Below are 24,766 nucleotides of genomic sequence, written 5' to 3'. Positions count from 1 at the left end.
AGCTAAGCGAACGAAGATTTTAAAATGAAAACTGTTGATTAGATGAACCTATTCATTCCACAGAAGAAAGATCGGAGAGGGCGATGGTAACCCGCGTACCTTCCAGTTGTCGGTGTCAGAATAGCAGCAGCTGGCAGCCGGGCTATAATTAAATAGGACAAAGTGGGTCCTTAATCATAAAGGTGCACCTTAGCGAACATTTATGATCATTAGGTCACTTTACCGCAATCTTTCGCAGTCCAAACTCGTGGTGTCGAGGAAGCACACACAAGGTAAAGACCACCGCTAAGAAAAGTGTGATTAAACCTGAGGCATACCATGGTAAAAAAAAAAGTTACAAATAAACAGAGTGCGAGTTCGCGCCTCGGTGATCCACTTTTTATTCACAAGGAATGAAAGCTATGTACCTCTGGCATAAAAACCTAGCTAGCCCTAAATAAATAGCAATCAACAGAATGAAAGGTTAAGCTACAAAGCATCCCAGAGCCTGCACTACATTCTCTCGCAGGTGGTTGGACACGCGTTTTGAACTCGTAACACACGGCACTAGTAGCAACGACGAAACGGTGAGATTAAGTACTGTACGAACCTAACAAAGGCGCACGGGGGGGGGGATAGAGGGCGCTATGCGCGCAACTCATTCGCTACTTGCGTTCAAAGCGACAGCGGGCCGCCAAACCAGAAAGATTAAAGAAGGGGAGGAGGAGAATAGGAACGGAGAAGTAATTAACCGAACTGTCACGTCACGCTCAAGCGGTTCAAAAAGCAGCGGCCCCTAGCGGCTCTGGTCGCCGTTCGCACGCGCAGCAGCGACCTTCCAACGGATCATCTTTCTCGGATATTACACGGTCGGTGACACAGGCGCCGCCACTCGGCACACCCTGGCACCAGCGGCAGCGGAGGAGAGACAGACAAAGCATATATCTCCACCCAAGCCATGCAAAGAGGAGGAGGCGCAGGCCAGCGGCCAGCGGCGCCTCGGCGAATATTCTTTCGGGCCGAAACACAGAATCTTTACGGACCGCCGGCTCCGCTTTAATTTGGACTCGTCGTTATCTTCCTGGCCATTGTTGTTTTGAGTTGGGAAGCCTCCTCTTCCTTCTTCCTTCCTTTTCTCTCTTTCCTTCAGTTCTTTTTTTTTTCTTCTTTTTCCGCAGTCGGCCTCCCCTGATCTTCTCTTCCTGACTCTCGGAGCCCCGTTCGTTGTCGCCGCCGTCGTTGCCTCGGCGCCCCTTTCGTGCATCATGGCAAACACTGGGGGCCGTCGGCCGTGCCTTATGACTCGCTTTGTTTTCCTCGTTTCTCGCCTCCCTTCTTTCTCTCTGTTTTTTTTTCCTTGCTCACATCGTGTGTCTCTGAAGTTTCTCCTTAGCGCCATCCTCTCCCCCGCGACCTCCCGGCTGGTGCCAGTGTGTCCTCCCTCGAATCTTTCTTGCTTTTTTTTTTACACCGAGTGCGACCCTACAGAACAAATCGCACAATCAGAGAAAAACAAAAAGACAGAAAGAAAAAAGAAACAAAGCATGGCGTGGGGAGCTGGAAATTAATTTAAGCGCCCGCGCCTTCGTTCAAGCGTGAATACAGCTGGCTGCCGACTTTTTTCTTTCTTTACTTTTTTTTTCATCACCCGCATGGTTCACTCGTCCATCTCGCTATTTTATTTGTTCCCTTTTATTTCGTGTTATTTCTTTGCGATTCCCTGAACCCTTCCGCCTCTGTAACCCTTTCGTTCGGCGCATCCTACTGGTTTATTCTCTATGTATGCTTGCCTTCAACTCTGTTCCGTGCCCGTGCGCAGCTGGGTTCAAGCCCTCCGGGTGTGATGAGTACACGCGTGCTTGTGCTCATAGGGCAGAGCCGCCCGCTTCGCCTGCAGCTTGCTTACCCAAGGCACTAGAGGCAAGAGCATCGCGCGGGGTTTTTAGGTTCGAATTCGTCTTCATTTCAAGTTAACGCTCCGGCGAGTGCGCCCTGAACGGTTTGAGTCTGCAGGAGGCAGTCAGCGCGGTATAAACGGCGTGAAGAAGTACGCGTAATCTTCGTGCTTGTTTGTGCCGGTGGTCTGGGTGTTCTTCCCCAGATTCTATGACAAACAAACCTACCCCTGTCTTGATTTTTCTGAGTTAGTTCTTTACGTGCACCCAAAAGACGCGGCGCGATTAATTTACGAAGGCGTAAGCTCTCGTGGTGCGGTGTGTCTTTACGGAAGTTGACTGCTATCATTTGTTGTCCTAAAACTTAGAGGTACTGATGTTTGTTTTGTTTTGGGTGACAGGCCCGTCAGATAGCAAACACAGTGCCAGTCTTTAAATTTTTTCCTGAAACTTCGACTGACCTTTTTCTCCTGCACCAAGTGCGTATAAGCGACTAGAACCATAATTTGTCCAGCGCACCCGCAAGCGCTGTCAGATACTCTAAAATTAGAGCTTAAAGATCACTGCCAAAGGTAATTTCACACGCAGCGGTACCTCAGCTTCTACGACTGAGAAGTAACTTCGCCAGCTGCATAGAAAGGTGGACGCCGCAACCATGAGCTCTGGCTTGAAAGTAAAGCAACCTCGTCCCGTGCTAACGACCCCAGGTTTTGAGTTTCTGTCATAAGTCCTTGGTCATCAGATGCTGTAGCCCGGTACTAATAGAGGTGAGGAAGCGTAACGGCTCATACTACGCACAAAATACATTTTTTTGTATTTGTTTCTTGTTTTTCAAATCAAAAGGTATGTAATTTAGTTCCAGAAGGAAATGCACAACATACGGCAAAATTGCTTGGCCTCCCTGTCTGTAACGTACTGCGGCCGACAGGTGTGGATGCTAGGCAGCATGAATGCCTCACGGTGCGCTCGTGCGTGCTCCAACGCTGATTACTTTCCCGAATAAAATTTCACCAGAAATAGATATAGGCGCTGTAGGTACAAGGTAGTTAATACTTCAGCTTCCTTAAAAGATCACTTTAGAGCCGTTTTTTAAGCAGCTACTCGCTGTGATAGACAGCGTATGTTTCAGGACAGCTTTGAAGTATTCACCACTAATGATACCGAGTCTTGAAAGAGAGACTAAGACGTTCAGCGATACCTGCCAATTGCGCTTCACAAGATGATTCGCATGCACTGCTGAATACAAGGGTGAGCTTCCTGAGAAAGGTTGAAAATGAAAATTGAAAATTAGTTTTGGTGAAAGGAAATGACGCAGTAACTGTCTCAGATATCTCGGCGGACATCCGAACCGCGCCGTAAGGGAAGGAATAAAGGAGGGAGTAAAAGAAGAAAGGAAGAAAGAGGTGCCGTAATCGGGGTCTCTGGAATAATTTCGACCACCTGGGGATCTTTAACGTGCACTCGCATCGCACAGCACACGCTAACCTTATGAGTTTCGCCTCCATCGAAACACGGCCGCCGAAGTCGGGTTCAGGCTCGGTAGACGAGCGCCTTAACCACTGAGCCGCCGCGGCGGGTAGAGAAAGCTCGCCGAAATTGTTTTCGGACAAGGGGATTCCTCTGCCGGTTGATATACGAGCGATGTCCAGATATTACGGCCAGTAAGATGGTAGACGGCGCGTAATAGCCAAATAGGTCCGTCACAAACGGCATTTACTCGGGAAAAGTTTTCTGAACCTAGGGTGAGATCGGCAGACCTAGGTAAGGACCGCTCGCAGCTGGTGGATATCATCCTAGGTAGCTGCCACGATTGGCCAGTATTGGCGTGCCAGCGAGCCATTGAACGCTGTTTGGTATTAGCAGCTTTATGAATGTGCCCTGTAGGCCTTTGTCTTTTCCGCAGAACCCGCACGTCCCGCCGTGTTTGTGTGATCAACGCCTTCTCAATTTTTTCAATGCCAGCTGCATCGCCCGCTTCGCAATGAGAGTCTTTCGAACTTCTAAGTTGAGTTGGTCAGATGGAGTGACAAAAGGAGTGGCAGAATATAAAGTAAGGTTAAACAGAGGAACCCCTCCCTCTCCACAGTTGGATCGGCTGCATGGTGATCCGCTGATTGCGCCGATCTCTGAAGACGTATGCGGTAGCTAACGGCTGGTTTAGTTCGTCCGCGTTCCGTCGTAGGGCGCCATCAAGGCAGTAAGTACTCTCGCCCACAGCCGTGCACAGACGCGAAGCCTTGCCGAGAGTAGGAAAGGAGGGCAGGAAAGGGCCTTGATCGGACGCGTAAGCCGCACCTGGCTGACATTGAAAAAATAGATGAGACAACTGTCTGACGTCGATAAGAGCTTGTTATCTCCTCCAAGGAGAGTACACGGCCCTAGTATTTCATTGCTGACAGTTATGGAAGAGTGTAGCCAAAATGCGACATATGGGCAAAAACCGGCATTTTTTTTTACTTAGTGTCGCGTAATCACTGAACATGCAATCAAATTCACTAAGAATTTCAAAGAAGTGACCCACCACATGCTTAAAGAACAAAATATTGCCAAATGGGGCTTAGTGAACGAGAAAGCGGTCTTAAATGAGAGGATTTCTGGGAGCCATTTCTCTAGGTACTGTGCAGCACGAGAGAACATGCGTTCTGGACTAAGCAAATATTCATTGCAATTAGTTTGCCATCCTAATTTATGAAACGCTTTGAAGAGTTTGATCATTGAGTTCTTACGGAACACTTATTTCTGCAACATCTTAAGCGGCAAGAAAACGCGACATCGAGGTGTTTTATCTGTCTTAAAGGAACGATAATAGTTTTTAGTGCTTGATCCAAAGACCTGCGCTTATTAAATCACTCCCTAAGATCGTCTGAATGTGCAGAACAAAAACAATTTTTGCCGGTTGGTAGAAAAGAAGGCATGAAAAAAGCTGTGCAGGGGATCAAGCATGCAGCTTCAATGCCATCAAGCAGTTTCGGCGTCCCTAAAGGCGCCCACCGCAGAACATTAATGGATATGAGGTAGCGTGAAAGTCAGGAATTGCGATACGTATCCTTGGAGCCGAAACGGTGCATTCATTTTGGCGAGCAAACCAGGTTGCTTACGCAATACATTTTGTCAATGAAGTCAGCTCGCTCTCACCTACAATCGCGTCCAAAAACTCGTGTTCACGTGCCTGGTGGAATCGATCTAAACCGCATGTCTGTTTCACAGGGACAACGCGCATGAACTACAGCTGTGTGTGAAACAGAAATTAAGTTGCGCAGAAGGCGCGAAATTCAAAAGGATCACTAGCCAGGTTACTCGCAAAGCTTGGCTGTAATTCCCTGGTCTGTTGCAGGTCATGGAACACAATAGTACCGTGCTCTATCTGGATACGGTGCAAATAATGCCCACAGGCACCATGGGATAGGCTCGGAATTATCTAACTTCGTGACTTAGTGATAATTGATTGAAATACCATGTGTTGTATTATTTTAAACACATCTCATCGCACTCTATGCCCTGCCTCATTTCATTCCGGTCGTGTCGTCAAAATGAGACATTTTAAAAATTTCAACTTTCAATTTTTACTGCGTTGCGCTCCAGCCGGTCTTCTAATTTAAACTCAGCGTGATGCACAGACGCTTGCAAAATACTTTCATGTTATAATTATGATATTAACAGCAAAAATTATAAGAATATAATAATAAGTCTTCCCTAAGTACATAAATATGAATAGATAGTATATAAAAATGTGTGCAAAAAGACGTGCTCCTGAACTCAGTTTTTATGAATTCACGAAATTGTTCCTAACTCGCTCAGCAACCAAAGAAAAACTTTACGGATAATGCCTACTTTAAAAACTCGCTAGCTATATCGCTGTGAAGTTTACACTTATGACCACTACTGCAAACAGTGAGGAAAGTTTGGTTCGTGTTCGACCTCATTCCATCTTTCTACGAAGAAATTCATGCAAACCATGGCTCAAGTGATTCAGCTGCAAATTTTACACACCTTGTTTGACTGTGCCAAATTCCATGCTGATTCTCAAATATCCTGGCCCAGTGCCCTATTTGAGAACCGTCATCAGTGAGTAAATACGTTTTCCCTGGCAGGGAGCAAACGAACAGGCTCGCCAAAAACTAGAAATAGGTTCGCCTCAGGGGCTACGGTCTCAAAACATTGGAATAGAGAAACGCTTGTGTTCACTATTCACTGAACCTAGCTAAATGAATGTGGTTGCTTGTGGAAAGACAAGATGAAATCTATGAACTGCTGGGAACCGGATTTTAATTCCCAAATATTTTGAAGTTTTTGGTGGCAAATTGGTAGCGCCATAACGGAAACCATGTTTTAAGGTGTTAACTGCATTTTCAAAATGATCTCACGTATGTATTTTTTGTTTTCTTTTCCTTTGGAAAATTTGCACCAATGACTTTGCACCTTTACGTCTAGCGCACTTTATAATACCACTTTTGCCCACATTTAATGGTATGAAAGCTTCAAGTTCTTTGGAATCCGCATTTGTTTTGCAAGAAAATAAAGTTTGATATCTGATTTTCAACATATTTAATAACAATCAGTAGCCATTTTAAGCCTACGCACAAAATTTAGCATATTTCAATTTTTTTTCGTTGAAGATGCTACTGACTTCATGCAAATCGTTGTGAAATTTGCCTCTTTTCAATGCATCGCCGCTCACCACATATTTTTTCTAAGAAAATCGTAAGTTAGCATGACCAGAAGCGCGAGATCTGCCTCAATAGCACGTTTTGATATAAAAATTTTGAAAACATTCGGAAATGTTTTCAAACATATTGCAAATAAAAGGTCTCCGCAGCCCACAAAGGCAGCAGTAAGGTAGCGTGGTATTCGAGAACTGAGAACGCCAGTTTTGCACAAATATTTTTAACCAGGACCCCGTTGGTTAAGTCGACTCAAAACACGCTTCAGCCTGACCATCACAAAGGAGCATGTGAGCATATCTAACTTACCGCCTTTCTCGAAAGAGTAAGCTCCTTCTAAGCTGCATACACGGTTTTCCGGTTCGTGATGAGCATGCAGCCGCTCTTGCTTCGCCACGCGATTTGAACGCGAAGTTTACACCGAGGCCATCTCTATGAGCGCATTTTCTTGCTCACGGAGCAGAATATGGGAGAAAGCAACGCCGTCATTTTCACATGTAGCTCACCGAGGAGAATGAAGATGTTTTGTTTAGCGCACGCGCAGCAATTGTGTCGCCGGGCGCAAAAAAAAATAAAATACCGGGGTGTGGATTGCCCGCCGACTTTGTTCTGCTTTAGTGCTGAGGGCAATGTCGAAGAGAATGGGCTTCGTTTGCATCTGCGCTCGCGATGTACGGATGACGCTGACAACGACGACGACAGTCTGAATGGCACGCCGCCTGACGATGCGACATTCCCGCGACTTTCTTGAAAATGTCCTATCTACATCACAGAGGGCTGCTTCAGTTCTCGTGAATTTAGAAAGTTATGCGCCGGGCGAAGAGCGGACAATGTTCTCAGACTGCTGGAAACCCTAGCCACTGTTTCACTGAACTCTACGTACGTATTTTTTTTTTCTCAATTTAAAGAAACTGATGACGCTTTGCCGCTAGTTTTCAGTACATAGCAGCATTATTAGAAAGTTGAACTTCTTGACTGCTAACTTCAGCTGATTCTTTCGATAGATTGCATATCCGCAGTATTCGTTGCTGTTTGCATTAATGAATGCGAATAGGCTGCTGTATAATACTTTTTATATCTCGAATGAAGCTGCCAAAAAGCCCTAAAACACTATGAAAGCATGCCTGCCTGGATTTTTTTCTATTCTTCCTGTTCCTCTTCTTTCGTTCCTTCTGCCTGAATGACCCGGATATGTCCGGACACGAAATCCCCTGGTGGTAGCCGTGGCCGTTGCGTGACTGGGGCAGCAGTCGTCCCTGCGATGATTGACATCGCGTGACCCAAACGCGTGGCAGTGATTTGGCACCATTTCATTCCCTCCATCTTCTTATTATTCCTTTTTCGCACTTCCGCACTTCGACGTTTTGTCGCTTTTCGGGCCATGGGCGAATGTCACTCTGGCTGCAGCTCAATCGCGCAATGGTGTCAGCAACTGGAGCTGTTTTCGTCGGCACGAGATGGCATGATACCACTGTTTTCGGCAGGTTCTAAAGCTGGTAGCCTTCAACGGCAAGTTGACTCTTACGAACGGCTAGCGCATAGGCGCCGGCCAGTCGCGGCGCCTGCTATCACATGATCTCGAACCGATACTGTTTGCGGACCGGTATTCAGCTGTAGCCTGAAGAATGCCGCTGTACAGTAATCAATCATTGTACAAGTACATCACTTTAGAAGGCATGTCGTGTCTCAGTATTTGTACTTCACTGCGAATTTGCAGTGAAGGAAGCATATGGTCCGTGTAAATTAGGGTCGCTTGAAATTGTCATGCACCGAAGCTAAACAACTTTAACACGGAGCTGTTGGGTGCGATTGGTGTTGGATATGATATGAAAATGATAGGCGTAACCCTAAGAGATAGGAAGCGGGCTGAGTAGGTGAGGGAACAAATGCTGGATAATGACATCCTAGTCGAAATGAAGAGGAAGAAATGGGCTTGGGCAGGGCATGTAATGCGAAGGCAAGATAACCGCTGGTCCTTAAGGGTTACGGAGTGAATTCCAAGAGCAGGAAAGCGTAGGAGGGGGCGGAATAAAGTTAGGTGGGCGGATGAGATTAAGAAGTTTGCGGGGATACGGTGGCCGCAACTGACAACGGACAAGGTTATTTGGATAGACATGGGAAATTTTTTTGCCCTGCAGAGGGCGTAGTCAGGCTGATGATGGGGATGATGATGGATGGGTATGCATTACAGGGTGTCCCTGAATCTCGGCTATAGCTTCAACTGTTTCATAGCCTAAGCTGACGCTAAGCTCGGGCCCCTAGTTAACTAAGCTTTAGCGTGACTTGATAGCAGTAACGGGTTTAGGCGGAGGGGAAGTGGGAGCTCGGACAACCTTCCTCAGCGAAAATTTAAAAAAAATCATAAAAACTCTTTTCGAGTAAGAAAATTCAAGAAAGGCTGTGCGAAAAAAGCTCCCCACAACTGTCCCTTCCAAGATTCAGCCGAACATTCGCCCCTTGTTGATAGACAAAGCTGTAGATCTTCACACTTAAGAAAACGATACGTTTTCGAGCCTATACACAGAAGAAGAAAGATTGCAGAAGGCAACTCATAAAATGTAAAAAAGTAATGTGGTTTACTTATTCACTCAACGACAAAAAAAGGAACCTTATGTATATTTCAATAAAGCATGTTCAGGGGCTAGTTGTTGATGCATTTCAAGAAGAAAGCTGCTCCACAGGACGGGACAGGAGAAAGGAGCAGCACATGAGACGTGTTTCCTGTCTGATGTTTCCCTCTTTTTCCTGTAGAGCAGTTTTCTTCCTGATATGAGTAGTTCTCTACATGAGAGCCAAAATAGTCTACCCAAACCAAGATTCTTAGACAGAGAAAAAAATCCCAATCTAAGCTCATAGAACATGAAAGTAGATACAAGAAGAAAGCAATGTGATGATCTGTTTTTCTTCTCGTACCTACTCGAGGGCAAAGGAATAAAGATGCTTGCATTTTCTTCAAATATGTCCGAACAAAGTCATTTTAAAGTGAGCTTCCTTCTGTCAGAAGAAAAGAAGTCTAAACAAATTAAGTTCAAAGTGTTCTTCTTTCTTTCAGTAGAAAGGAAAAGCTTATGAAAAGTCTGTGGAGGGAATAGGAAGGAAAAATGCAAAGGAAGTAGAAACGAAAAATTCGTTTTCAGAAGGGAGAGACAGTTAAAAATTTCGCAATATTCCGGGGTTAAGGAACTGGCGACATCATATTAAACGGCGTAAGCGTTGACTTCGTTGTTCTGGAGTTTTGCGGTCGTGACGTGCTGATACACACGTGCCAACCGTGCCGTGGTCGACTTGTTGCACTCGTTTCACGCAAATACGACCGCGAACAGACTGCGTTCATGTTCATTTACCTATACGGATTTTTCGTGAGTAACCGGTGAAACGTGAGGGCGGAATTGGTGATAACTTAACACCGTTGTTCCTCGGCCCCTTCGGCAGCGTTTTTTAGAAGTATCCAGTTCGAGGGCCTTCACCTTTTCTTTTCGGGGGAAGGGGAGGGAGGGAGGGGGGAGCGGCATAGCGCCAAACTTCCCTTGCGTCGAATTCAATGCTGGGAAGGCTCTCTTCAGGGCACTAAGATATGCGGACCCTGTAGTTTCATTTAGGAATTTCTTACTTTGGCAATTTATACGAGAGATTTTCATCATTTCTTGGCAACGAAATTTTGCTGTTATTTTATTCTGTTAACATATAGAATATGCTCCCCATACAAGCATGGAAATCAGCAGAGAAAATTCAGTGATCCGATCTTTTATCGCTTTATACTCCACTGTTAATGAAGTTCCTACACAGTGCCCACCACCTGAGCCCATGGTTCACACCCTGGGGCGGCACCGAGCGTCCCCCGTCAATGTTCCTCCTTAACCTAACCATGGGCCTCGACACATAGCACGACCGCACCCACCTCAGTTAACTCACACAATGTTCACCTTGGCGCCAGCTGCAGGTTCTCCAGTGAGCTGTACCTGTCCCCCGAATTGCTAGAAACGTTCCAGCTGCCCTTATCGTTGTAGCCCACGCCGCTGCCGCTACCAGTGATGGGTGCGAGGCATCGTACTCCGCCGAAGCCGAAGCACTTGTACAAAGTATTAGTCTGTGCTGCTGTCTTTGCTGGCTTCATCACATGTCTCTTCGCTTGCACGGAGCCCTCAAACGCTGGCCGTCGTTGACTCTCACCGCCAACACCACGCAAGCACTGGCCACCGACTTGATTGAAAGCAGCCTACCACCGCAGGAGAGCAACACAGTAACAAAGCCAGCGGGGCTTCATGCAGGAGAGTTGCGTCCGCGCTTATGCCCTGCAAGCGGAGGGGTGAAACGGAGCTCGTCAGCCCCGCTAATCCCTCGTCTCGCATACCTGGGTTAGCTTCGCCGCTCTGTGACGCGGGCATACCCACATGAGAAGGGACAATTAGCCGCGTGCATTACTGTCCGTGCGATGACCCTTGCTGTCTATACTTGCCACTGGCGCACCCTTCACGAGGAAGCATTTCGGTGCCCCTGCTTTGCTAGCCGGCTTCCTTGTCGCCATCTACAAGGCGGAGTAGGACAAGCTCCTTCCCGGGTTTCCAGACGCTGTTTTCCGGTGGAAACAGGGAAAGTAGCTTATTCCGAAGAAGCCTGTCATCCCGTTTTCAAAACGGCGCTCGCGGCGTGCAAATGATGCCGCATTGTGGGCGGGCTTGTATGAAGAAGCCGCTCGCTCTATCTTGGCGAGGATGCATTTCGCCTGCCGCAGACGTCTAGCGTAACTTGTGAGTGTCAGAGTTCTACGACCTTGCAGGAAACTCGCGTGGAGCGTGTGTGCATTGTAAAGTAGCAGATGCCGACGTGGCGTTTAAGTACAGCCCGAAATAGGCATCTAACATTGCGAATTTGGTTATTGCAGACACCGCGGTTCTCACGGGCGTCCGAGTTGACCTTTTACATAATCGTTAAAAAGTCCCCATTGTGATACTATGTGTCCACGTGCTTCCCATGATTGCACAATGTCCACCTGTCAATCCATATGCGATTAGCTTTGCTGGGAATTCATGTTTTTACATTGATTTACGTTTAATTACGCTAAGCTTCATGAGGCAGGCATGGCACCATGCATCAGTGGTTTAGTTTATCGGGTTTAATGTCTCAAAGCGGCCTAGGCTATGAGGGACGCCGTGGTGAAGTGCTCAGAATAATTTGGATCACCTGGAGTTCTTTAATGTGCACTCAGATCGAGCAATAAACGGACCTCTAGCGTTTCGCCTCTATTGAAGTGCGACCGCCACGGCCTGGATCGAACTTGCGTCTTTCGACTCAGCAGCCGAGCATCATAACTACCGAAATATAAAGTGAGACTGAAGAATAGAAATATCAGAGTAGTTGAAAATTTCTCTATGAATGACGCAATCATCAGCGAACAGCCTATCTAGGTGATGTTACGAGTTGAACAAGATCATTAACATAGGAGTTAAAGAGGAGGCTATGTTCTTAACTAAGCCCCCTTATTCTTCAGCGTTCCTGTATATAAGTAACTTGGAGGAGCATACCGTACATCAACAGGAACTTCGTATGAAAAACTAATATTGAGCACATAATTAACAACGCTATTCTTCTCCGTAATTTTTCCTTGCCGTGGTTACTTTAAACTACTGTGCAAACGATCTCTCGGTCATTAAATATTGTGATGCCCATGAAAAGGCGATGCCTATTCTGCGTGGTCGGCGTCGCTGACTAAGCCGAAGATGAGGAGAACGAGGTTGGTGGCGTCTCGTGCTCGGCAAGCGGACCCAGCTGTTTTCAATCGTCCGTCCCGGTCTTAATAAACCACTGGGCGTAACATCTTGGTGGGGGTGCGGGGTATACGTCTTTTCTCGTGACGGCATTGAAACGACGGTAATCCACGCAAAAATGCCATGATCTATCATTCTTCCGAACAAGAATTACTGGAGCAGCCCAGGGACTTGAGGACTCTTGTATAACGCCTTTAGTTCGCATCTCCTGCACATGTTCATTCATAACCTTGCGTTCAGACGGTGACACTCGGTAGGGCTTTTGGCGGATCGGAAATGAGGCACCTGTGTCAACCCTGTGCAGGGTTCGAGACGAGGGGATGGAAGATGGGCCGCTGAGCTGTGAAAAGTCAAACACAGTGGAGTGTCGCAGGAGGATGGTCAACAGTGCACGGCGCTCATGCGTGGAAAGCGAGTTGTCAGTCAATGCGAAAAAACTGCGACTCGTCGTAAAGCTCAGGTTCTGCTGCGCCCAAGGCGTCGGTAACCGAGGCAACGGATACCGCCGTGTCTTGGCTGCATGACGCAAGCTTCAGGCCTGAAGGCAGAACTACCGATTCTGTCGAACTATTCACTGTCCACAGTTCAGTTCTTCCGTTGATGACGGAAACCATGGCATGAGGAACCAAGATGTTCTTCTTCATGCAGTTCAAGTGGTTCGGTTCCACAGTCGCATCAAACACATCGAGAGTGGTATCGGGGCAGGAAGCCGGTACGCACACAGCCGAAGAAGGAGGCACGACAGTATCTCGGGCAAAACAGAACACTCTCTCTCTCCACTGCACGAGCCTTCCAGAAGGTCAGTGGAGGAACATTTGCCAACGTTGAGCTCACCTGTGTGACAGTCGACGTTAGCGCCACACATCTGCAAAAAGTCGAGGCCAAGAATAACGTCGTGCGTCGACCGGGTGAGCACCACAATTCCCGTGCTTCATTTCCGTGCGTCTTACTTATGGAGCCCTAATAGGAAGCCACTCAAAAAAACTTATGTATAATGCTCAACGGACAAAAAACTTTAGATCTTCTTGGTCTTTCTGTGCGACGTTATCTTTATATAGCTTCCCACCTTCCACAAAACGTATTACACGAATGAACAACTGCAACTAATTCACTTCACTGCTCCAGCTTGCCTATCACGTCGCACTGATCATCGGTCCAAACTAAAAATTACAAGTAGCAAAACTACACAGTATTTTTATTACTTCTCTCTAGCTAAGACCATCTCAGACTAGAACCACCTGCCCGCCTCCTGCATCGTCTCCACCACTGAACCTAAAACCTTCAAGCCCGTGCTTTTTCATCTCTTCGATTAAAACTCTCCTTGTATCATATTATTAGAGTATACTTGCAACGTCTGCCCCTAACGCTCAAACGGCTCTGATAATAAAACATGACAACGGTATGACACGACGCAACGCGACACGTCATTTACGACAATCCGTTAGCCAACCGTGAACCGTTCTTAAGCACGACCTGCTTTGTGACTTCGGCCTCCTCTTTATCGTTGCGAAAGGTACGGCGACGCGAAGCTCGAGCTTCCACCCCGTCGAGCAGCTCCGGCGAGACCGAGGAGTTAAGTTTCTTTTTCTGTGCTCTAGGAACAGATTTCACAACAAATACTTTCGCTTATTTATTGTTCCACTTCCTTGCTGTTGGCCAGCGTCACCTCTGAGACCAGAGCCAGCGACAACCACTGCTTGCTAGTTATCAACCCAGCACACGCACACATAGGCGTCAGCGGCAAGTGGTTTTCGGATGAAAAGTAAAATATGTGACTGCAAAAATTCGTCACGAAATTCGGAATCCGGCCAAGTGCGAGTGGTTTCTCAACGTGACGCTGTTTTGTAAGAGTAGCTAGTATGGGACCAAGCTACCCCTTTCTCCGCCGTTAACACCCTGCCTTCATTTTCTTTCTAATATACAGTGTGGGCGGCGCTAGTTTTCGTTTCTTCTCTCTGTGTGTGCGTGTGTGTACGTGTGCGTGTGCGTGTGCGTGCGCGTGCGCGTGCGTGCGTGTGTGCGCGCGTGCGTGCGTTCGTGCGCGTTCGTGCGTGCGTGTGTTTGTGTGTTTGTGAGTGCGTGTTTGTGTGTTTGTGTGTGCGTGTGTGCGTGTGTGCGTGTGTGTTTGTGAGTGCGTGTGTGCGCGTGAGTGCGTGAGTGCGTGAGTGCGCGTGTGTGTGCCTGTGCGTGTGCGCGTGTGTGTGCCTGTGCGTGTGCGCGTGCGCGTGCGCGTGCGCGTGCGTGTGCGTGTGCGTGTGTGTGTGCCTGTGCGTGTGCGTGTGCGCGTGCGCGTGCGTGTGCGTGTGCGTGTGCGTGTGCGTGTGCGTGTGCGTGTGCGTGTGCGTGTGTGTGCGTGCGTGCGTGCGTGCGTGCGTGCGTGCGTGCGTGCGCGCGTGCGTGCGTGCGCGCGTGCGTGCGTGCGCGTGTGTGCGCGTCGCGAAATCTCGCCTGAGTAAAGCACGCGGATGGCGGTCTTCGCCGGTTGCTAATTCCCGTATCTGAATACCCTGAAAAAGTATGTCCAGAAAGCAAAAAACAAAAAAAACAGCAGTCTATTCCTCTAGCTTAAACACAAAAGAATACCCGGGCAACCATTTGCGTCCGACACTGGGTCCTGATTGCGCCATATCGACTGGCACGTTCTTGAACTCATTGCTTCATGCTATGTGGATCCCGCTTCTGCTAAAACTATGCAGCCGGAAGACGATTAAACGTAGCGCTGGGCCTCCAGGCGATCGAAACGAAATTAATCCGAATAGTTTATGGCGAAACCTCTTCGCTGCGTGGGCTGTTCATGACTGCTTCTGTACTGGTGTGTGATTTGTTGTACACTTTTTTTTTTGACACTGTGAGGTCGAGCGAGAAGCCCAGTAAAGAAAGAAAGGCAGCTCTATCGCAATGTTATTTGCAGCAAAGTAAGGCTTTTCGTGGGCTTTTTTGCTTTCCTTATTTAGTGCTCCGTGTATCGAGAATGTTGATAGTGATGCCTTTATGGCTTCTTTTTTTATTTCTTTGCCAGGCAATGAATCAATAGAGGAATGCAACGACAATTTTGGTACACCAGGCGTCTTGAAAGGGCGCTGAGTTTTGGCAGTACTAGCACATCTAAAAGTAGCCGACGTTAGTGTGGCGCTAAATATAAATAAACGAATGCCTTGATTACTGTGCCTGTGCTGCGCTCGCGGTACAGCGGTATGATTAGCGAGAATTTATATCCTTCATCAAACTTTCCTCTTTTTGTAAAGCGTCATGTAGCTTCCATTTAACGGGATAAGTGATCGTTTATCGGGCGCCTAAAGGGAAAAACAAGTTTTGCAATTTTAACCGATTAATTGCCAGAAATATACAATATATATTGTTTACAAATCATCAGTTCGGTTTTACCCCAGTTGCCAATAGTCTACTAACGGAAAGCTCAATTTCTTCTTGTTAAAAATCACGTAACTTTAGCTGTGAATACACATAAGAATAGGTCGTTTTGGAGCTGAACATTTCTGAACCGCGAGCAGTATCGTAGGTAGCTTCAGCTCTAAACTGCCTAGTTTATGCCGTTCACTACATCATCCTTGTTTACGTTGCTACAGGGTCACTCTAATGTGCTCAGCCGTGTCAAGTTTATGGTGAATAGCACTGCTCAGAGTGAGAAAAAGGGAATGAGAGAGAGAGAGAAAGAACTCGCCAAGTTCTCGCATCTGTTGGAGGGTGAAGAGCAGCGTTGGCGCCTGGGTTAAATTAAACGTTAAAAAGGGGGGGGGGGGGGGGGATTTTCCTCTGTTCTCTTTGGCACGTGCCAACCTTGGCAGCTTGCAGATGGAGACTTGTCCACTGCACATAAAGACTTTTTTGCTAGAGACCTACCTAGTGCTAGCGTACTCCATCTTCCAACCGCAGAAAGGACGGTTTTTCGCTAGCGAGGCTAATAGGGCTAACGCACTCAAAAGAAGCTGCGGTGTCGTCACTAAAGGGCGATATTGCAGGCACACTGCGATGCGTCGACACATATCACGCCTATCTCGGAGGCAACGCTACATCGTCATTCACTTCATAACGGTGATCACGGAGTCCTTCCAAGTGCAGACATCACGAGTTTGAATCGAGTGCCGGGCAAATTTCTAAACGCAAATTTGTGACCAATAACAGGGTAATTTTTTTATTGTCCAAAAAAATCAACGAACCCGGAAAGAGCCATAAAATCGAATTTTATTAAGAAAGAAACATGGATGGAGTTGGGAGTTGATCTCGATGTTCATTTCATTTCTCCTTGCCACCGTATTCTCTGAAGCATCCAGCTGTGTTACGCCTCATTTAAAATAAACTGTGTTAGCGTGTGGAACGAAGTTCAACGTTGTAGGGGAGCTCCCAAATGGAGTATCATGGGCGGTTGCTAATTCAGGATACTCCCTTATAACTGAGGAAAAAAGTAGTGGGTACGGATTGCTTCTATTTCCGGGTTAGACAAAATTTGCCACTTTGTAGAGATCATTCTGTACATAAATGGTAGCATGCGCTCACTCTTTTTAAACAAACGTACAAAATTGATGTACCTTGCTATTAGTGAGCTGTGTGGTCGAAACTTGTTTGTTAACGATAAGGCTACAAATTATGGTAAGAACAGACCACCAAGCGATTAAGATAACAATTGTAGGTGTAACATTAACAGAGAGAAAGAAAAATAGCGTTAGTTAGAGAGGCAATATGAGTTCAGGATAGTTAAGCTGAAATTATAAACAGGAAATTGACATGGGCAGGGCATGTGCAGCTTAGAACTGACAACCGGCAGTCTATTAGGGTGTGGAGTGGTCGCCGAAAGGGAAAATAAAGGTAGTCAAGTGTGATGTGGAGTAAAATGACGAGACGAAGTTAGTAAATGTGCTGATATAGCACGATCGCGGCTCCCACTGATTGGGGGTAATTGAAGGTCGTCAGGTACATTTTTCGTCCTGCAGTGGGCTCACGTTGGTTAATCACTCCGTCCACGGCGATGATGATGACGATGAACTGCATCATTCTTATCCTTATATAGCCAAAACACTACCATCGAGCACATTTATCCTCAGCCATCATAAAACCGGGGTTTACCACAGGCAGATGCCTAAATGGTTCAGACCACATTTTCCATAAATTACTTTTACCGAAAAACAGAGCCTCAGCTTCTTCTTTTCCCTTACTTGCTTGCTTGCTGAATGTGATCTGTGATCGGGATCTTTTTCGTTGCTATATTCGCAGCCAAACACGTTTCAACATAGCTGCGCTTCGCCGAAGTGCAACTCTGTCGGCTCATTTTCTTTTTTTTTTCTTGCTCTCTGTTCTAGGTTCAACAAAATACCAAATGTTTCCTGAAGGCGAGCTCTACATCAGGGACGTGGACAAGAGCTTTTCCTACCGAAGCTACCGCTGCCAAACAAGGGACAAGCTCACGGGAGAGTCCACAAGGAATTCTCTTCCGGGTCGACTCATAGTCACAGGTGAGCACATCCACTGTGGCCAACTAACCCGATAACGCAAAGAAATGCGCCAAGTGTTTTGATTACTGCGAACCCTCGAGGCCAAAACGAAAACTGAAAGTTGAATGAGCTTTTGTCGCAAGCGAAAGAATGGAAGCACTGTTTTCCGAAGGCCGCGGTATAAACAATGTATGTGTCACTCGAGACGGAGAGCGTGAACGCTGTGTTTTCTTTGCAGGGCAGCCGAGCTGCGTGAACATGAGAGGCAGCGCCCTGTCATGAATAATATAGTTTACTTCGCGCCCTGCCTTTCTGGTTTCTGAAGCGGTGACACTGTATACTAACTGGAACAAGGAATTCATTAATCTTACTACTCGGCGGATATAAGCGCTTAGGACGGCGCCGAACATTAAAGTACATAATAGTTCCTGCTGCAAACAATTTACTTTGTTTTCATCCTTTGTTATCTGCGCCTTAGTTCGCACTTTGAAACGGTGGAGAAAGTTCGCGCGTGCGCACAGCCGTCAACACTAATTAATGAACGCGTAATGAAAGAAGAAATCGTTCGCGCGAACGACGTCACAGATAAATAATCCGAATGACCCAGAAAATGCACTCACGTGCACTAAAGGTCAGTTTTACTGCCTCGAGTTCCTCCACCGGGAAAACTTTTTGAGCGGAACGGAGATAGCAATGAGAAACGATAAGTCACTTTAATCACCGGTTCATCCGTCACACCATGTTTATATTCACCGAAGAATGCTTTCGTGAAATGAATCGGCATCCTTAAAAAGAAATAGAAGCAAAATAAATAGAGGCGAATACAGTAAATACAAAATAAAAATAAAGTCCGTGCTGCGTGTTCTAAATTAGCGTTCCTTTGTTCCCTCTCTGGGAGTAAGCTTCAAACGCGGCGTGGGATTGCCACGCGCACAGAGCCTTCCGTATTACGAGGGAGGGTTTCGAGAAAAGCTCATTTCCTCGCGCGATACCAGGCGTCGTCGCAGTCACTGTATCTGAAGACAAACACGGCCCTCCTTTTCCCCCTTAGGCGCATGGCGGAACAGAAAGAAAGGAGAAAAAAAGCGTCGGCGGAAGCAAGGGTGGCAACAACAGTAACGACATTTGCGCTAAGACTCTCCCAGCCCGCGAACGCCCGGCAACACGGGTGGAAAGAAGCAGAACACGCTTGTGTGTCAAAACCAAGGGCAGCGAAGCAGGCAGGCAGGCGGGCAACGTGCTGGCCCCCGTGAAAAAGCAAAGACCGCCGGTGCTGTCGGATTACGGCTAATAACCGGCAGCGCATGAACTTTGTTTATTCTATTTCCTCTTTCTTTCTTACTGTTCCTATTAACGCGAGGCGGAAACCGCTGCTTGGACCTTTTTGTGCTTTTCTAGCGTTTTGCGAGTGACTATCGCACCGCTCTCGTTGCCTTGTGGAAGTTTCCTGGCATGCAAGGCAGAAGGTGCTCGTTCATTCCTTCGCCTTTCCATGTTTTTCCTTGCTCCTGCACACGCACTGGCGTACAGACAAGGGCACAGAACAGCAGTACGGCCGAAAGAGCGCAAGCGCTACATACACGCCCTCTACACCCTGTTTATTCAGCGTGCAAGTAGCGTGTTGTTAAACGGCGCTTTATTATTTCAAGGAGGAGCGAAAAGCAAATTAAAAAGAAAGGGGGGGGGGGGGGGATGTGGCTGAGGTAAAGGACATGGGTGATAAAGGAAGAGTGTAGCGTAGGGTGCCTCGATTCGCGCGCTCCGCCCCCGCCAGTGAACTCTCGCCGCCCCCTCTTGTGGCATCTGCGAGAACTATAGCGCAGGGCGTCCCATTCGTTCCGGGTCTCGCTATCTGCCGGGGCTTTTCCCTTGAACTCCTCTTGCGCAGCAGCTTTAACCCTTTCACTTTTGTCCTTTCTTTTGCTGACACTGCTGTCGTCGCCTCGCTGGGTTTTTTGGCGACGCGTGGTTCAGAGATGCCCGCAGCGGCGCCCCGTGGAGCTCAAAAAAGAAAAGCCGGAGGACGAAGAAGCGGGAAGCAAACGTGACGGCGCGAACTGGCCATTTACATCGCGACTAATGAGTTTCTAAAGTCCCCTCCTCGTAAAGCTCTTCCCAGTTGGCTGTTTACAATGTTGATTGCCCAAAGCTTGTTTTTCGAGGATTACAGAGAACAGCGTCGCGCGTGTGTGCCAGTGAAAAAAAAATAAAAATAAAATGAGACGGACGGCACTGCCTTTAAGCGGTGTTGTCGTGACACCCAACTTAGACGCGTCATTTGTTTTAATTTGGACCACGTTTCTCTTTTCTTTATTCTTTCTTGCTTTATTTTCGTTTAAGTCGATGACAGAACAAAAAAGAAGGAAATGCAATCAGCCGAAGATTATCTCGGATGCGTACAACACGCACCGAACAAGGACTAACTCGAGGAATCTAATGCGGAACAGAGTCTCGCGGAGAAACTGCCGCAGGCAATGTGTTCCCCTTTAAAAAGCTGAATTTTAATAATCGCCTGAGCTTCGGATGAGCAAAGTGCGAACTTCAGCAGTTCACTAAGCAGGCGTTCACTTGGTCGCTACACGCAAGGTTTTTTTCCGACTGGACTTAGAACAGTGCTCGTGGCGTGCTAACTATCTTTTTTTTTTTTTGTTGGTCGCTGCTGTTGTTCCCATTCTTAGAAAAGCTCACGGCTTAGACGTGGCAGTAAAGGCTGATCTTCTGTCCTTCACTAACAAGACGTAACGCGCCAACGTCGTGTCTTTCCGCTTGTATAAAAAGCTCCAGCAGTGAGAAGGATCATAACTGCTGCTATCATTATTGCGCTCAGCATTCAATGAAGAAATCGAACAAGAATTTTATTATGCCATCAAAATTAAGTGGTTTTCGTTTGTACACCTAAGACAAAAAAATACACGCAGTCCTTTTCTTACTAAATCCCTCCCTGTAGTTCGTTCCGTTCGCTATACAAAACAAAATATTCAGTCGGTTCATTAAACATAAGAGCGACTGAGAATGAACGTTGAGTTGACTCTTTGTGGCAATGCAAATTCAGGCAGCAGAAATCGCCTCGCGAGCGCTTTTCAAGCTTCTCGAAACCCCCCACTCGCTGTTCTTAGCAACGATAAGCGCTTTATCCGGAAAGACGCACTGTCGTCGTTAAACACCTGAGGTGCTAAGTAAACTTAGCTCCAGGCGCTCGAAAATGCCTCGAGGCGAAGCACCAGCTAAAAGGCAAGGAGGAGGATGAAGCGGAGGGTGAGTGAGCAAAGGCAACAACTACGAAACGCGCTCGCGCACTCCTCCTCTTTATACAAAACTCGGAAATGCGCGCATGCAAATGAGCCCGTCGTCATTACGCCGATAATCATTCCTCTATTAACGATTCTCCCGCACCGCGGTATTCAAGCGCCGTTGTTGTCTCCTGCTGGATGTTCTCTTATCTTCGCTTCCGGCTACGGCTGCGGCTTTTTTCTTTGTCTCGCGCGTTTGTTTCTTTAGCCCGGCGGCCAGGAATTGAGGAAGGCTGCCGCGACCGCAGCCGCTAGCGCCGGACTCGATGTATTCAGGGCCGCGCGCAGATTATTCAAATTAAAACACTGGGCCGCCTCGTTTTCGCGTCGTGGTCGCCTCGCCATCGGGTGCGTCCGCATCGTCATCGTCATAGTCGTAGGGCTCATTTCGTAAGCGCGGACGGAACTCTCCTCTTCTGCTAGCGACAGCAAAGATTCCGCAAAAACAGGGGGGTGTTAAAAAATGTCCCGACCATTTTTTAGTTGTCAGACGCTAAGAAAGCGGCCTCGGAAGTGTTATGGCTCCCGTGCGAGCGCGTAATAGAGGAGCTGCAGGCACTTCCTATGGTCGGCCTTCCGTGCGTAGCATGGGTCCGGAAGCGCCCGGGAGTGAAGACTGCGGAGGAAGTGTAGGGGGCCGTGTTCGAGAGAGGTGTTCCTATTAGCGCTTATGTACGACACGTGTTCCCTGTCTGCTTAGTGAAAGTGGAAGTCTTTCACGACACGGCAGATGTTGCGAGACGTGCGGGTCAAAAGATACTGATCCCTGTTTGATGGTTTTGGACTGGATATGAATTAATAAGTACAGCTCCGTGGTTGTAGCCAGCCCTGAATCTCTTGGTGCGCTAGCGCTGAGTTACGACTAAGCTGTAGATTGCGAGCGCTATTACAAGTTTCCTTTAGAGGCGCTAAGTTACAAAATTGAGAATGAGAGGGATAACGGCAGGATAGCTAAGGACAAAATTTTGAACCACGCCGACGAGCAAAATAGTCAGTGCAGCAAGCTGGAGCCGCTTCAACTCATGGGCCATTGGAGCTTGAGCCGAAGATGAAATAACTGCAGTCATTAAAAAGTGACGAAATAATGGAATGATATATCTTGGTTCTTTTCTAATGAGTCTGTCTTGTCATTAATTTGACGCCAGCCGATTTGACCTTAGTGCCCTAACGACTACCGGCATGTCAGAGTAGGAAGAGCGTGTTGTTTAGCAGGCGCGCGGTGATACAAGTGCGCTGTCTATTCTCTTCTAAGGCTATGAGAGTACTCTTTCGTAGTGTCTTTGGCTGGCATTCATTCGTTGCGTGCATGAAAAATTAATGAACCGTCTTTTCCTGCTGTCATCACTATTTCTTTTATTTCTTAATTTTTCCTTCGTTGCAGAGCGAATTTTCTTCGTGTCCAGGGCTTCACAGCTAGCGACAGCTTTATGCTTTATGAGCTTACGTTACAGGCCACTAAAGCGCAAAAATGCATTGAAGCAACACAAACTGCGAGGATTGGTGGTGCAAAACGTTAAGCCGGCCTTTCATTGTCAGTTTTGCGTTCATCTCAGGTTCCGTAGTCTGCCCTGCAAAAACTCCAGTTGCATGCGAAATGAGTTTGTCCACGCAACCGAAAAAGAAAATGTTCTAGCTTTTTTATTTATTTAATTATTTTAGTGCACTCTCGGCAAAAATGCATTATATAGGGCAGTGGTGAAGATAGTTATTTGAAAAAATAGCAGCGGTCATAAACGCACATAATAATAGCGCAAGAAATACAACATTGTAAAATGGTCGCGAAGTATAGCTAATTAGTGCAACACAAAAGAGAAAAGTAACAAAAATGACGTACTTTAAGAATAGCTTACCGAGTTATTTAAAATGCGTTTTAAGAGGGCAGGTTCTCTTATTGTTGTTCACGATGCAGGCAATATATATTTTAAGTTGATGCCTTGGGGGAGAAACGTACGACTCGGTGACGGACACCGTATTGCCATGCGATATGTGAACTTTATATTGGTGCCCGTAGTGCTCAGAGAAAAGTTGGGCTGGGTGAAAACGAGGCGATCGAAGTTAAGCGTTATGAAAGTAGACGTACAGAAAAATACACATACTTGATATCTAACGGAGGGTAGCGACTGGTTTAATGTTTTCAACGGCTTTAATTTGCGGGACAATGAGAGAGCGGTTATAGTTAGCTAGTGTGAAACGGATCGACTGATTGATTCCATACTGCTTCTGCTGCCTGAGTTAATGTTATATGATGTGATTGACAAGGGATATTCTAACTGTAATAAAAGAACAGCTGTGTACAATTTCATATTTCATGATGACGTTGGAGGTAAAAATTACACTTCACATGTGCCAGAATCCTATTGCTTTTGAATGTTATGAATTCTGTGTGTGATTTCCAGAATATTGTGCTAAGTATCGAACACCAAAACAGCGATATAATGTCACAAATTATGAAGGAAGGCAGTTTGGTATGTATGTAGGACACACAGTGTTAGAGCGGAAAATGCATATCCATTTACAATTTTTTTAATGTTAAGCTCCACCTGCCAAGTACGGCACCAGATGGCCACATTGTTCAAGTCCTGAAACAGACAAGCTTCTGTTCGGTTAGAATCACCGGCTATTTTTCTGTATACTACGCAGTCATCAACAAACAAGCAACTCTTTGAAGGAATTGCAATCCGTAAGTAGCTTATGAAATTAGATACACGAGATCTCCGAGAACATACCTTCGCGGTACTTCGGATGCTTTGGTGAAGCAGGTTTGTTAGCAATGAGGAATCATACAGGGTTAGAAAGGAATGCGTGAATTCAGTCAGAAACAGTTGGGTCGCTGTTTAGAGAACAGAGTTTGCGCAGATGAGAGCGATGAATTTCCTCAAATGTTTAGAGAAGTCAACAAATATTCAATCAAATAGGAAACCTGTATCTAGAAGGATGTTCAAGGTGTGAGCAAATGAAAAACGTTGACTGCCATTTCGATTGATTGCGAAATCCACGTTAAAATGGTGAAAAAAAAAATCCATATCTTCCAGGAAGTTAATGAGGTGAATAAATAAGATATGCGTAATTGTTTTTGAAAGTACTGACGTAAGTGATACCGGTCTGTAAATGAATGAATCAAGCGTTTCTTCAGATTCATAGATGGGAATTATCTTGCCAGTCTTCCGTTGCTGAATAGTGACGCAGGATTGTGAGATTGGGTAAAATTTTTTTTATCATTTCATCTATTTCGCAGAAACAATTCTGCTTTCTTCTAGCGATGATAGGTTTGATGCGTGTAGAGTCGAATACAATAGGGTTCATTTCAATATAATTGGACTGTGGGCGTTTAATAAGGTGATCGCTTGATGGCGACTATGAAAGAATTGAATTAAAGCGTTGTCGAGTAGTGAAGTACAATATTGCAGGGACACTTGAGCACATGATTCTGATCTTAGTGACATCATACGTGTTCTTTCTCCTCTCATTGTATTCCAGAAATGTGTGGGGTTAGTTTCTCAGATGTTCGGAAGGGCAGTGTTAAAAAATGAGAATTTAAAAGTCCAAAGTACTAATATGCAAAAAGAGGACAAGGCATAGTATTCTGACCAATAGGAGAGGTTTTGCTTCCGATTGGCAGTTCAAAAAAGCTTTTTTTTTTCTTTCAAAGAGTCTATTGAGGTATATGTTATACCATGGCATATTAGTGTTATAGAAAATGTGCCTAGCAGGGATATATATTTTTAGTCAAGT

At 46.5% G+C, this 24,766-nt stretch overlaps 1 protein-coding gene across 2 annotated transcripts in view; it reads left to right on the top strand.

The window, feature by feature from the left end:
- Nucleotides 1-24,766, top strand: part of LOC149371673 (cell adhesion molecule Dscam1-like) — a 275,616-nt gene that overhangs the window by 142,034 nt on the left and 108,816 nt on the right. For both annotated transcript variants that reach the window (XM_089565914.1, XM_089565913.1), the window contains exon 4: nucleotides 17,613-17,765. In XM_089565914.1, the coding sequence (XP_089422040.1) occupies nucleotides 17,613-17,765 (153 nt within the window). The remainder of the gene's footprint in view (nucleotides 1-17,612; nucleotides 17,766-24,766) is intronic.

The sequence above is a fragment of the Amblyomma mixtum genome, chromosome 1 (genome assembly GCF_055824585.1).
Source record: "Amblyomma mixtum isolate Tamu chromosome 1, ASM5582458v1, whole genome shotgun sequence".
Lineage (NCBI taxonomy): Eukaryota > Metazoa > Arthropoda > Arachnida > Ixodida > Ixodidae > Amblyomma > Amblyomma mixtum.
Note: the sequence above shows the minus strand (reverse complement) of the source record. Positions and strands in the feature narration are given on the sequence as shown.